The sequence below is a fragment of the Schistocerca nitens genome, chromosome 1 (assembly GCF_023898315.1).
Source record: "Schistocerca nitens isolate TAMUIC-IGC-003100 chromosome 1, iqSchNite1.1, whole genome shotgun sequence".
Lineage (NCBI taxonomy): Eukaryota > Metazoa > Arthropoda > Insecta > Orthoptera > Acrididae > Schistocerca > Schistocerca nitens.
The window spans coordinates 351,311,029-351,326,406 of record NC_064614.1 but is presented as its reverse complement, the minus strand read 5'-3'; the positions used below and the strand labels follow the sequence as shown (position 1 = coordinate 351,326,406).

The 15,378-nt window shown below is 38.5% G+C and overlaps 1 protein-coding gene across 1 annotated transcript in view; it reads right to left on the bottom strand.

Moving 5' to 3' along the window:
- The window catches only part of LOC126248749 (uncharacterized), a 340,818-nt gene that overhangs the window by 111,161 nt on the left and 214,279 nt on the right, over positions 1–15,378 (bottom strand). The window contains exons 3-4 of the mRNA XM_049950088.1: positions 3,351–3,482; positions 368–434 (exon numbers count right to left, since the gene is read on the bottom strand). Coding sequence (XP_049806045.1) covers positions 368–434; positions 3,351–3,482 — 199 coding nt within the window. The remainder of the gene's footprint in view (positions 1–367; positions 435–3,350; positions 3,483–15,378) is intronic.

Sequence of the window (15,378 nt, the reverse complement as noted above, 5' to 3'; positions counted from 1 at the left end):
CAAAGATTATTCTGGAATTGCTGAGGTCAATGCTAGTAATAATGTATCCCCCTTTCTCTGCCCACAAGAGAAAAAAAGATGAAAGAAATATCCATCCAAGCAGGAAAAATATTTTCATAGATTCAACTTCTTAACAATTTGAAAAGACTATCGTAGATACATTAAAGGAGTGGATATGGAAGCATGAGTAGTGAGATTAAATTTCGTTTAAAACAGGAAAACCAAGACAATAAGTTATCTGAATATATAATGATTTTATGACACTGTTCTACACTACATAACAGTGACATTAAATAAAACAAATAGAGAATTTTTAACAAGAAAAACATATTTAATCCTATGATCAAATTTAAGATTCTTTTAATACCTTAACAATTTCTTCTTGTTGTTGGCGTTGTTGCTCCTGTTGTCCTCTAGAGATTGCAACTGGAGTCCTGCATCAAAATACAAATGTCACTTATAACAAGAATTTTGAAAATTTTATCACTGCAAAAATATATTTCATAACTGAGGCGCGACTACCGTAGCTCTCTGAAGCAGATCCATAAAGATCATTCTCTCCTGTAGTGACAACTGGCATATACAGCAATAGCAAGAGAAGTATTGTGAAATTCTGAGTTGCAAAAATTAGAGGAATGATCCAGAGGAATGATGAAACAGTGATTTCTCAGATTACATTCAATTTCTGATGTGTACTTCAGTACCTTTCCTGTTACAAGATTCTAATTATTTACTATCCAAGATGACATCTAATTATGTATATCCTTATCCTTCAGTATCATAATAATTGTTTCAGTCTGCATGGTATTTCAAGGAGTGCTTCTTCTGAGATTCACAAATGAAATAGAAAAATTTTGAGCATAAAATGCACAGGAGAGCTTCTGTAAAGTTTGGAAAGTAGGAGACGAGATACTGGCAGAAGTAAAGCTGTGAGGACGGGGCGTGAGTCATGCTTGGGTAGCTCAGATGGTAGAGCACTTGCCCGCGAAAGGCAAAGGTTCCGAGTTCAAGTCTGGGTCCGACACACAGTTTTAATCTGCCAGGAAATTTCATATCAGTGCACACTCTGCTGCAGAGTGAAAATCACAGTCTGGAAACATCCCCCAGGCTGTGTTTAAGCCATGTCTCCGCAATATCCTTTCTTTCAGGAGTGCTAGTTCTGCAAGGTTCGCAGGAGAGCTTCTGTAAAGTCTGGAAAGTAGGAGACGAGGTACTGGCAGAAGTAAAGCTGTGAAGATGGGGTGTGAGTTGTGCTTTGGTAGCTCAGATGGTAGAGCACTTGCCCAAGACAGGCAAAGGTCCCGAGTTTGAGTCTTGGTCCGGCACACAGTTTTAATCTGCCAGGAATTTTCAAAGTGCAACATTTTTAAATAATGTGTGGAGTAATTCCATTTTCATTCACTTGGAAGTTTCATTTTCTTCAATTTTCACTTCTGGGCTTGTTGTATCTACTTTGCAGCTTCAAGATAATTTGTCTTATCAAATTTTGGAATATATTTGATAGTGCTAGGGAAGATGATATTTGTGTAGCTTTTTTTAATAAAAGTTTACAGCAAATTTGAATACTGACAGCATCCAGAAAACAATAGAGAGATACTGAGTTCTCAAATCAACAATATTTAAAATAAAATTAAAAAACCACTATCTTGCTATTTTGCAACAAGACTGTGTTTCCTTTTCTGTTTTTATTGCCACATTCTGCCTAGCACCAACAATGTATTCAGTTAATATAACATTTAAAATATCTCGCTACTAACACAGATCATTAAACAAGAATGAGAAAAGAGGTATTAAGTGGGATAATGAATGTGCAAAAAAACATATCACATTTGAAGATCCAGCTGTAGGACATAATTACGTTTCCAACCAATTATTCAGTACACAAAGTTTACAGATACAGAATATGGTGATGTGCATCATATGCATTACAAGTAGACATTTTAGAGTAATGCTGCAACAGTGGAAATTCCAAATTCGAACACACACACACACACAAACACGCGCACGCGCTTGCGCACACACACACGAGGTTCACATCCTCAGTCATAAGTCTCTGTTACAACCTGACATCAAATCAAGAAGCTGCATACTGAAGATATAACAACTGGGACAAAAATGATACAATACTAAAGCAAAACATCAGACTCATGATTTTTACTTTCATAGCTTTTATGTACTTCTCCAGAGAGAAAACTAGTGCAAGTAACAGATTTTCTTACATGAAGCTATCTTACATCTTTCCAATGAATACATTCATTCATTCATTGTGTTCTGTAGAGTAACTCCAAGGATGTGGAATGACTGTCAATCTATTCAGCTCTAAATACTTATAGCATCCAGTATAATGGGAATGTGACTACACTTTGTGTGATTCATAGAACACAGTGCACTTATGTACTAGGGGCATTTGGAAATGATTTACAACTTCATAGTTCTACAAATATCATTAAAACTATTTACGATGTACTGATTATGAGTATAGTACACCAGTCAGATGCTAGATGACAGCTGTGAACACTGTGTATTGTGACAGGACTGCACTTATTTGTTGTTAAAGAGAGAAATCTAGGCTCAAGATGGAAGGTGACTATCAAGGATAAAAATGGACTGCAAGGTTTTTGTGAAATTCATAAATGTTTGACTGTGATGTGTGGTCAAGAAGCTCCTACATAAAAGACTGTTTAAAACTGGTTCACTAGTTGAAGGGAATCTGCATGCAAGTACGTGAGCACTGGTCATCTGTCAACATCACTGTCTCCGTGAAACATTGACTTTGTGTCAACAGTGGGCTGTACTATGACACCCCTATATGAGTTAAAAGCAAAATTTAGCAAAGAAGGCAGGGAAAGTAGTTGAATGAAGTGCTCCTCCAGGGCAACAATGCACAGCCCCACACCAACAATGCCATAACTGGAAAGTTGACATCACTAGCATTCACTGTTGTGCCAAACCAGCATATTTACTGGGTCTTGCGTCACTTGATTATACTTTATTTGATAACATGATGGATGGGCTGTGAGGTAAGAGGTTTGGCAACAATGAAGACCTCCAGACAAATGTCCAGAAGTAGGTGCATAGTACCAACAAATAATGGTGATGCAATAATGAAGTTGCCAAGAAGGTGACAGCAGTGCATTGATGACAGTGGGGAGTAGACTGAGAGGTCCCATGTATATTGACTCATTTTCATTAATGAACAAAGTTCAAAAAACTGCTACCGTAAATCATTTCTGAATGCTCATAAGTTTTAAAATTAAAGTAATTAAAAAAAGAAATAAAAATCTCATCACTACAGTATAAAGCAGTAATGCACAGCAGCTGACAGCGAAAGATGCTAACAGAAGGTATACCTGGAGGGCGGCAGTGCAGATGGAGTGGTCTGTCGCGTCCGTGGGTCCGTCACTCGCACAGTACTGACAGTAGCACCCTCCCCAGCACCACAGCCGACATTGCGTGGCCAGTCACATGTCTGCAGCTCGTGACTGTTCACAACAATACCGTATTTCAGAATGTCATAAAATAGGCAACAGATATTTAGATCATACCTAAAAATAGCTTGTTTATTTATTGATTGGTGGAGACTTTATGAAATCTGATCTATTGTGAGGCACCCAACAATTATCTTCAATGGGGAAAAAGTTACCAGATGATTTGCCTGGGGAAAATATTTTCGTTTACCTCTACAGTTTAAGTTTTTTCATAAAGTCATTAATTGATTTGACTAATTTAATGTTGTCCTCCACGTTCTTCTACCTTGGATTAATAATTTCACATCTAGAAACATACTGCACCAAAAATTATACTGCCTGCTTTACAAATTCTAATCTTTCCATTTCCATCAACTTTTTAACTCTATTGTTTACTCTGATACCAAGTTAATTATTAGTGAATGCTGTGCACATTCTTTGACATCAATTTGCTTTTGTTTGATCCAATTTTCTTCTATCCTGCTATTAACTATCCAAACATATTTAATAGAAAATACACATAGAAATAAATGCTAAAACAATTTCATCAGCCCACACATCCTTCTCATCATAGTTTAGCAGCTAGTGCAGTGAATAAACATATAGGTGCACTATTCTTACAGCCAGATCCTTTTAGGGGATCAATACTACAGAAAATTAATACAATTTTCATTGTAAGAAAAAGGAAATGGAATACTAACCAAATATAGTATGTTAACTGGGCTCACTATAAAAATATGTTTCAAAAGTTATGAATCCCCATGTGTAACTACACCCAAAAACCCACATTATATCTTAAGGTTAAAAAAAACATAGTCATTTCTCTCCTTGATCATCAAACTTGAACTGAACAGAAGTTGTAGAAAAAACATATTTTCCATGTGGAAATGAAGTTATTTAAAATTCACTTAATTCCTTTTTACACTACGTTTTTACACACAATTTATGAAAGGCATTGCAGCTGAAAAGAAATGAGAACAGATTACCGCCAAATCTGCACACTCCCAGCACAATTTTATGAAAAAAGAGTAAAATGCAATGTTGACAAGTGAAATGGTCCATTTCAGACTTTGTACGTGGTCACTTTGCATGTCCAGAATAGGTCACAACCTTTATTAGCCTTTCAGTATGCTTTCCATGCCGTTGAGTTTGTCAGTCAAAGTTTTAGATTTATATAAATACATTTACACAAAAATACATACTTTTACAAGTACTTATCATTACATATAAACTTATGTATATGATAAAGTATGCCATACTCCTTTCCAGTTTCACATAACAAATTTACATATTACTTTAATTAGTAAATTATACATGAACATATATGAACAAGTAATCAGTACATAATACAGTTTCTGCTAGCGACCAGGGCCTTTTACTAACTGTCAAGTCATTCACATTACTGTGAAGTAATTCTTCAATCAAAGAGTATGCTTTACTTTTAATCCTGGGTTTTTACTGTTTGTGGCAGTGTACTATGTAGATACAAGTTTTGGTGTTTATTGCCTTTATTTATTACTGAAAGCCTTGAAAACAGTATGTCGAGTTTGCAGCAGTTCCTTGTACTGTACAAATGTACATTGGATGTCAAGGTTTATTTTTATATGTTTCATTTGGCTTATATTATACAGCTATATAAATAGAAGCCTGGGGTATCATTACACTAACTTCCCTTAAATGATTTTTAAAGGATTCTTTGGGGCTTAATCCTATGACAGGCCTACATCTAATTCCTTTTCTTTTGCCTTCTGAATACACCATTTGATACTGATAAATTTCGTTATAACAGAACACAATACTACAACTACAGATGAAACAAGGCATCATAAGATAGACAAAGCAAATCGTTGCGAACAGTGTTTCATAGTTTATATGATTGGTCTTGTGTTGTATGGCTGTAATTACTGGCTCTTGGAAAAACATGTCAGAGCCTGCAATTTCGGAGCTATTTCATTTCATACCTGCTACCATCTGAACTGAAATTTTTCTGCTAACCATGAACCAAGCAGTGGTACATGGATTGACCCGTGCATGATACTTTGCCAGACACCAACCATAACAATATCTCTCCTCTCAATAATAAGAAAAGTAATAATTGAAAATCATGCTATTAATTACATTAATTCTGAATTTTTCTGGGGGAAGTAATATACATTAGTGCTATGATTAAGATAAATTCTCTCCATTTCTGGCTTGTTTACACATAAGTTAACTCTTACCCGATGGCAACTATTCTCAACTATCTCTTTATTTTCATCTAAAACTACTTGAAAATTCTCTCCAAATGTGATTAATGTCATATAATTAGCATACAGGACATTCACTTACCTCTAGTAGTTGACATACATGATAAAGACGAAGTGCCAAAAGAAGAGAACCCTGTGGGAATCCTTATTTACATGAATTTTGACACCTCCTCATTAACACACACTAATTGTTGCTTGTATAGGAAACAATTAAATGTAGTGGCTTACCTACAGTACCATAATATGCTAGCCCCCCCCCCCCTTTTTTTACTAGTATCAGAGTCTATAAATGTAGCTGGGTACTTCATCTTCTTCAGTCAGCTACAGGTGAGTGGTTACCTTTCCTTTGTTTTACACATTATGGATTGCAGTTAACTGCATTCAAGCTTGAGAATTTATTCTAAATCAAACCTGGCTTTCATTTAGCAACATATTATTTTCAAAAAGTATGCAAATTTTTTATCTACATAATGCTCTATTATATATCTAAAAACAAAGATGATGTGACTTACCGAACGAAAACGCTGGCAGGTCGATAGACACACAAAAAAAAAAAAAAAAAAACATACACACGAAATTCAAGCTTTCGCAACAAACTGTTGCTTCATCAGGAAAGAGGGAAGGAGAGGGAAAGACGAAAGGATGTGGGTTTTAAGGGAGAGGGTAAGGAGTCATTCCAATCCCGGGAGCGGAAAGACTTACCTTGGGGGGAAAAAAGGACAGGTATACACTTGCACACACACACACACATATCCTTCCCTCTTTCCTGATGAAGCAACAGTTTGTTGTGAAAGCTTGAATTTCGTGTGTATGTTTGTGTGTCTATCGACCTGCCAGCATTTTCGTTCGGGTAAGTCACATCATCTTTGTTTTTAGATATATTTTTCCCACGTGGAATGTTTCCCTCTATTATATTCGTATCATTAATGCTCTATTATTTTTGACATGATTGGCACATTTGATATGGACTTGTAATTATCTAGTAGGTGTGTGTCTCTGTCTCCCCTTTTTATGTATTGCAAGTGTAACTATAATTTTAAGGCATTCCAGTAAACCAGAATCATCGAGATTTCCACTGCTAAGATGTTTTTTACTACTAGAGGTACAGTATTTACACAAGTATTATGCATTTGCTTATTTTTAAGTCAGAAAGCTATCTCCTTTGGGAAAATTCTGCCCTACTGGATAAAGTGAAGAAGATATTGCAAAACAAGGATTAAAGTTATGTGTGAGTATTCACTTTTAATTACATATTGAACAACAATGTTGTTGGCCTCTAGTTATATTCTTAGTAAATGTCAATAAATGCTCAATTCTCTCAGAAGAATGTCCAAGAAAAAGCAAAAAAAGTCAATGTTACACTTATGTGAGACAGATGAAGTAGATGCATGAGTTCAGCTAACGGCAACTGAAGATAAAATTTGTGTTTATAATTCAGAAACACAGGACATTGTGAATGTCTCAAAGGCTTCTTGCCAAATTGACATTTGCTTAAGACCACAATGGAGACATGAAGCCTAACACGTATATACCCAAACAACCACTGTCAATAAATATAGTTCTGCCAATCTTGTAGTTCACTTCCATCTTTATTTATTTATAAACCAGCTTGTGATGCACCTCCATATGGAACAGATCCAAGTAGGTCCTACATATTTAGTTTGTGGATAAATAACAGGAGAAGTGTGACAAATGCTCATGAAAGGTGCAAAATTGCCAGCAGCCACTGCACCACGGCAGTCTGTTTGGTTCATTATAAAGCAGGCTTATTTATCAAATATGTAAGAAGATGCATGAATGAGGAAGCAAACAATGCCCAGTAAGTGCGCAGGGAGAGGATCAGAGTGGGTTCAAATGGCTCTGAGCACTATGGGACTCAACTGCTGTGGTCATCAGTCCCCTACAACTTAAAACTACTTAAACGTAACTAACCTAAGGACATCACACACATCCATGTCCGAGGCAGGATTCGAACCTGCGACCGTAGCAGTCGCACGGTTCTGGACTGTGCGCCTAGAACCGCGAGACCACCGCGGCCGGCGATCGGAGTGGGTTAAACATCTTTACCTCAGGAGTGACCCCAAATCTGAGCCAGAGGAGTGGCAATTCATAATTGGGTTTTGTGATTTAATAGCTTTGAGATTTCATGGCAAAAATTTTCGGATGCAGTTGCTTGTAATGTCTCCATTATATGTGCCACCTTTCTTCAGATTGATTCTAAATTGATAAGTCTGACTATGTGGTGGTGCAGGCTGCAAGTTCGGTTTGTGAAGTCCTTTCCAGAAGGAGGGGATGCAGCTGCCCTATCAGAAGTGCATGCAGTACTCGTATGAAGTAACGAAACTTGACATTTTCACATTTAATAATGTCATTTGATGTTACAAATTATTTATCAGGAGCAGCTTCAATGATATTGTTAATTGCTTTCCACAGTTCACTCAGTATTCTAACACAGTTTCTCCCAGGAAGTATAGCTATCACTTTATCAAACATTTTTTGCAATCAAGCTCAACAACACAACATGAGATTCACAGTCTACTGTAACAGGTATTGTCACAAAAAGTTAACTGTAAGTTGGCTGACTGCCAGATGGGGTAAGAGGGAGCGAAGCAAGCCGGTCCCCACATAGAGTTCAGAGTGTAATGGAACTTATAAATGACCCTATTTTCACCACAACTGGAATACACAATACACACAAATAATCAGAGTTCCTGATACATACATATACTCAGCATACCCGACACACGCGGATGACCAAATCACAAAGTACACAAAAGTACTTCAGAAATTGTATAAATTTTGGTTTTCTTTGGTATGATTAGATAAATTATTGAAAATTATTTCACTGAGGTACAAATCTACTACAACACATAATAACAAAATACATAAAAATATGAAAAGTTCTGTTCTCTTCAATTATGAAAGATTTGAGTCGATTCAAATCTGTCATTATTACTATTTAAATAAATATTAACTCTAATTTTAATAACTTCTGCAGTGTAAATGTCATAAAATATTTATTTGTCAATGTAATCAATCGATATGTACTTGTAGCACCTTTGAACTGCGATGCAACATATGCATCACTAGTCACATTGTATCCGAGTTAGTTTTTGCGCACATTTCACTCGATCACAAGTCTGAAATCTGTTCTGGCCTGTAGTAAGAAGTATCACAATCTTGTTTTACTTGTGAATTATGATTGGAAATATATTCAGGTGGGACTATTAATCCAAATATTAACATTCAGCACAGGAGGTAAACCTGTTTATCCTACTACAACCAACCATAGGGAATTATATCTCTTAGGCCATCGAGCCTACCTGAAGAAGAAACTACTATGTAATATGACATAAAAGTTAAGTTGATATTAACAGACTCAAGAGTTATTATCCCATTGCTATTTAAACACTAATGTTCCCTCATTTGTGCTCCAGAGGTTTACAATACTGGAGAATTGGAGAGCAAAGTGATTCATGTTAGGTTTGTGAGATCGTTTTATACAATAATGAACTTTAGTTGAAGTAAAGCTGGAATCCATTGGACGAGGGAGGAATCCCCTGCTGCCTCCAGCAGTGCAAACAACTTAACTTGCACTTCGTGCTTTCGCTACAGCAGAAGAATGTTTTTCATAATTGAAACTGAAATCACCTTATGTATTGAAATGTTTAATAACGATCCTAACTGCAATTATTACAAACATTTACCACAAGGAAAGGACTTGTACAAAACAGAGAGAAACAGAAAATAGTAATGCAGCAAACACACACCTGTTAGCTTCTAGGCAGTGTTGACTGAAACCATGAAGGAATACCACCGCCCAAAGCCAACCACTTCACACATTGAAGAGCGAAAGAAACTGATGCACCTGCCTAACATCGTGTAGCGCCTCCGCGAACGCGCATAAGTGCAGCAACGCGACCTGGCATGGACTCGACTAATGTCTGAAGTAGTGCTGGAGGGAATTGACACCATGAATCCTGCGGGTCTGTCCATAAATCCGTAAGAGTACGAGGGGGGGGGGGGTTGTAAGGCATCCCAGATATGCTCAATAATGCTCATTGCGGACAGCGGAAGTGTTTAAACTCAGAAGAGTGTTCCTGGAGCCACTCTGTAGCTATTCTGGCCGTGTGGGATATCGCATTGTCCTGTTGTAACTGCCCAAGTCCGTCAGAATACAAAATGGGCAGGAATGGATGCAGGTGATCCAGACAGGACGCTTACGTGCGTGTCACTTGTCAGAGACGTATCTAGACGTATCAGGGGGTTCCATATCACTCCAACTGCACACTCCCCACACCATTACACAGTTTCCACCAGCTTGAACGGTCCCCTGCTGACATGCAGGGTCCATGGATTCATGAGGTTGTCTCCACAGCCATGCACACCCATCAGCTCGATACAATTTGAAACGAGACTCGTCCAACCAGGCAACATGTACCCAGTCATCAACAGTGCAATGTCGGTGATGACCGGCCCAGGCGAGTCGTAAAGCTTTGTGTCGCCGATTCTTTTCAGTCTTCGCTGGTCTCACTCTTGCAAGACCTTTTTCCTGCCGCAGCGATGTCGGAGATTTGATGTTTTACCGTATTCCTGATATTCACGGTACACTCGTGAAATGGTCGTACGGGAAGATGCCCACTTCATCGCTACCTCGAAGATGCTGTGTCCCATCGCTCGTGCGCCGACTATAACACCGCGTTCAAATTGATAACCTGCCATTGTAGCAACGACGCGTTGCCTACTGCAGCGTCATATTCTGCCCGTTTACACATCTCTGTATTTGAATACGCATGCCTATACCAGTTTCTTTGGCGTTTCAGTGCATCACCATCAACTATTCTCAAAATGAAAAAAAATAAAAAAAAACAAGTCTAGTGTGGCTGCCATCTGGCGGTAGAACAAGTGCAACTAGGAGAATCACCAGACCAGACACGTTATCGGCACGCGGAAGTAGACAGCAGTTCTAAACGGTTCTGTAAAAAATCCAATTTGTTTGTCATATTTGTTCTTTGCATTTTAAATGTTTGTCAAACAACCAGGCAGATGTATCAATCAAGATCGTCAAATTTAACATCATTTCTGAAGCAGCTGTCACGCTGTGCATATCATGCCACGAAGTATTTAGACAAGTGCGAATGACTACCAATGCAGCAAAGCATTTCTTGCTTTGGCTTTAGCACTGTTTATAAAAAAAGAAAAAGTAAACAAGACACTGATCCATAAACTGTTGAAACTGAGAGATTATTATACCCATGCAAATTTGTTAAAGAAAAAATTACACTTAGAACCTGACGATCATGTCAAATTTCTCAGAGTCGAGAGTCAGACTTACAGTAACCTGTTAAAATTATTTCGCACTCACGTTGAAAAGAAGACACAGTTCCTTGACAATGTATCCCTATTCCTCAGCGATTATCGATAAAGCGGCTCTCACACGTTCAATAATATTGTGACACTATCAATATATCGACCGCCTGAGGGCGCCTATTGACGTATTTTCAATACTAGAAGTACTGAAGAGCAGTACTGATGGACCTCACATTCTCAGTATTATCAATACATACTGAACGTGTGAGGTCAAGTATTGATAGGTTGATAATATTCTCCATTCAGATGTTAACAGGGACTCAGGAACCAGCTACATGTCGTTAGTGTGCACGTTTATTTTTCAATATACGGCCGTCTTCTCAGATTTAGTTTTTAAGCAGTCTTTTAATCTACAAATATTTTAATAAGCCTGTGCAAGAATAATCATTGTCTATACTGCTTTATGATGGTTAACGAAGGATTCCCTATGACATTGCTTATTTCATTAATTTGAAAATATAGTATAGATTGGAGTATTACATGGCAATTTAGAAAAAAACGCTTCCAGTTAGAAAAATACGTCATACATCTGCAATGGCTAGTAAGAGATCTGCTAAATATACGTAAATTTCACCAAATTATAACGTAGCGAAAGGTTCTTGCCGGTTAGATATAATTGCTTCACAGGTTTCCACAGAATTTTACGAACTGTGCTAGCCGATATTACAGAACTAAACTTCGGGCACTAGAATGACCTGCCTGTCATCAGAAATCTCTACGTTACTCCTAATCTCTTGTCGACTGTGATTGCTTCTCTAACGTAGTTTGCTTCTCTATCATCGGTAAACAATTTATGAAATCTTTCGTGTCCATGGTTCTGACTTCAGTCATTAAATTAACATGTGAGCAGTGGGTTCTTTTTTTTTCAGGCATTCTCAGACTCATTTCGTCTTTTTCGTTGTTTTCTGTTGCCTCAAAGCTATAACTCATATAACTGCAGCACAAGCTTTCTTTTGTGTGTTCGACAACTTACCATTGTAATATCTCATTGTCAACTGACAATTTTTGTCAATGTCATTGATAGCGTTAGGTTGCTTCAATATATTGAAGGTTTGACAAACTAGAATTGTCAATAAATACTATACTTTTGCAGGTCCTTTAACTTTGGGATATCTAGCAACGGAGGACATTATTAAGCAAACATGTGAAGCAAAGAATGAGGTATTAAAAGACTATATCAGTTAGTTGCACTATATGTATGTGGTTGCACTCCGGCTTATATGCCGTGCATAGACTTTTGCTTTTTTTTCTGTACGTCTCGCTGTGTAATTTTTGGATGGGAAAGATGCAAGACTTCTACCATTTCGGTAACGGACTGTGATCTTTGTTTCTGTCGCTGTAATCCTTTGATTTCAATATACAGAAACGTGGAAACCGATGATACAAGAGGTAAACAAAAACAAACACCAGTATTCGCACGGTCTGTCAGCTTCAAAGTCTGGCAAGCAACTGACCTTTTTTGAAAAACACAAGTGTACACAGTCAAACTTGTTTTTCACATAGACGGTCAATCAAAGTTTCTCTCAAACACTTCAGTCACAGGGTGTGTTTCATAAACACGCCAAACAAAGCAGCTCACACTCAAATGATTTGGCAAACACGAAATGTCTGACAAATTGGTTGAACGTTCGAAGGATCCATACATGGTCAAATTTGTTTGTAAGATTCGCTCTTTCCTATCCACGGGCTTGTCAAACGAACTCATACATTAAAAATGGACACAAACAGTCTCTACCGCAAACGGTTTGACGGTAACTAGTTTCGGTCAGTTTTTGACCACCCTCACCATCACACCATGATGGTAGGTGGTGGCAGATTATAGCGGGTGTTGTAGCTCCATTCACTGCCATTCACTGCCAGTGCCTACCATCTGAGGACGGCCAAAAATTGATTGAAACCGGTTACCATCAAAATAGATGTTTTTGTCGTCGAGACTGTTTGCGCCCATTCTTAAAGTGCTTCTTGCCCGACCACTGCGCTCCACGAGATATGTTCTCAAAAATTACTCAAAAATGAAAATGTGCCAGCAAGTTCATCAATTTAACTTTACTTCTGAAAAGGACGCAGTTAGTGTTGTGAAGTATTTACACACTTAATTGAGAATGCTACCAATGCAGACAAGGCATTTCCTGCTTTGACTTCAGCATTATGTATAAAGAAGAAAAAGAAAACACGCTGGTCCTGTGAATGATTGAAATGAAGACCAGTCGCAGCCGCGCCGTCATAGCTGTCGGTTGTGCGTGCCCAGTGCTCCCGCAGTGCTGCTCACTGGCGTTTCTTTGTGCGCGTGTTTTGATACTTACTGTCTAATTTGAACTGGAGTCTCAAGTGCGGAGGTATACGTTGAAGTTCGGTTTCAGTTTTGGTACTGAGCGTCCAAAAATTTACGAATCTGACGATTGGTTCTCCGGAACTTATAAAATAACGGAAGAAAATGTTTTTGGAATGGTATACGACTTCCTGAGTAACGTGTACACGGTGACATTGAGGAACGAGGAAATTTGCCAAAGGGTTATGTACTTGACGAACGGGGATGCCGAGTACAAGACAAGAACAGGCGATGTGTCGTGTTACCACTACTTGTGCTGGGTTAGGTCTCAGAACAATAAAAGTTCATTTGTTACCGTTTGAACTTGATCTGGCGCACATTAAACAGGCCCTTCCTGAATTTGGTACCATGTATACAGTAACTGGCGACCGATGCGGCGGTAACATGCACTGCAAAATGGATAATGGTGGAGTAGATTTACAATCTCACATGGCGTCCTTTATCAATTTGTTTGTCGCTTAAAAGCTCTCGTAGTTTACGAGGGACAGAGTGTCTGCGACGACGACTGGTACAACTCCCTGCCGGGGTAGATGCGGAAGGCAGGCAGCGGACCCAGTATGCCGCAGTCGCCAGCCGTTTGTTTACGCACAAAGACAGCGTCCTGCGCCCTTCCGATGACGTGGCACTTGCACTCTGAAGATAGATGGCTCGACGGTATTCAGCCGAAATATTAGAAGAACGAATTTATGCGGCTGCACGCCCGAAATTTTGTGGACTATCAGCAAAGAGGACCACACAGGAACCGCAATCCTACTACGAGATGGTATCCATCACTCGAACATAATACGGCTGTATTTTTCTGGCCAGGCAATTGTTTTTCATTACAAATTAAAAATTTTTGTTTATGAACTACAACTTTTTGACACGTACGAAGATTTCATGGCCCTAAACACAAAATTCCACATCTTCAAGCTGGCAACACTGATAACAATAATAGTTTAAAGGAACAGGTAGATTTAAGATATTTAGGGATAAGGTGCCGAAATAGTATACTGGGAAATTTTCTCAACTATTATGGGGGAATTTGGAAAACTCAATCTGGAAATGCTGTGTTCTGTGGACGTACACCTTAAGGCCCTTGTAAACGATTAGACTTGTTTGTCAAATTCACTCTAATCTAGCCACAAATTTGTCAAACAAGCCTGTACATATACCGTACCATAAAGTTTGTCAAACGAACCTCACATTTAAAGCAGATGCTGTTTGTGTATACTGTGTCTGGAGAATTGTGGGAATGGCAACAAATGCAAGTAAAACATTTCTAGCATTGACTTTGGCACTGTGTTTAAAGAAGAAGAGGAAAGAAACAAGAGAGTGGTGCAGGAAATGAATGAAAAGGAGAGGGAAATATACACATGAAAATCTGTCCAAGGAAACGTTACATACAGAAATTGACAGTGAAACTTTTAATAATTGGTTAGAGTTATTTCGCCCTCACTCTGAAAAAGAAGACACAAGTATGCGAAAATTTATTCTCTTTTGCCGGCCGCGGTGGTCTCGCGGTTCTAGGCGCGCAGTCCGGAACCGTGCGACTGCTACGGTCGCAGGTTCGAATCCTACCTCGGGCATGGATGTGTGTGATGTCCTTAGGTTAGTTAGGTTTAAGTAGTTCTAAGTTCTAGGGGACTAATGACCACAGCAGTTGAGTCCCATAGTGTTCAGAGCCATTTATTCTCTTTTGCTTGATCCTTAAAAGACAGTTTATTAAATACTACGACGTGGAAACATTTATCTGCAAGTGGAACAGGAAGGGAAACGACTGGTAGTGGTACAAGTTACCCTCTGCCACGCACCGTACGGTGGCTTGCAGATAGGGTTGTTATCCGTCTCGTTATATCGGAACTGTCACCGTTAAAGACCATCGACGATGCAAGCACCTTCTATATCTAGCGCCATCATTCGACAAAATACCAGACTTCTCCAGTAGTACGAGGCTGGAACCACATTATGTGATCAAAAGTATCCG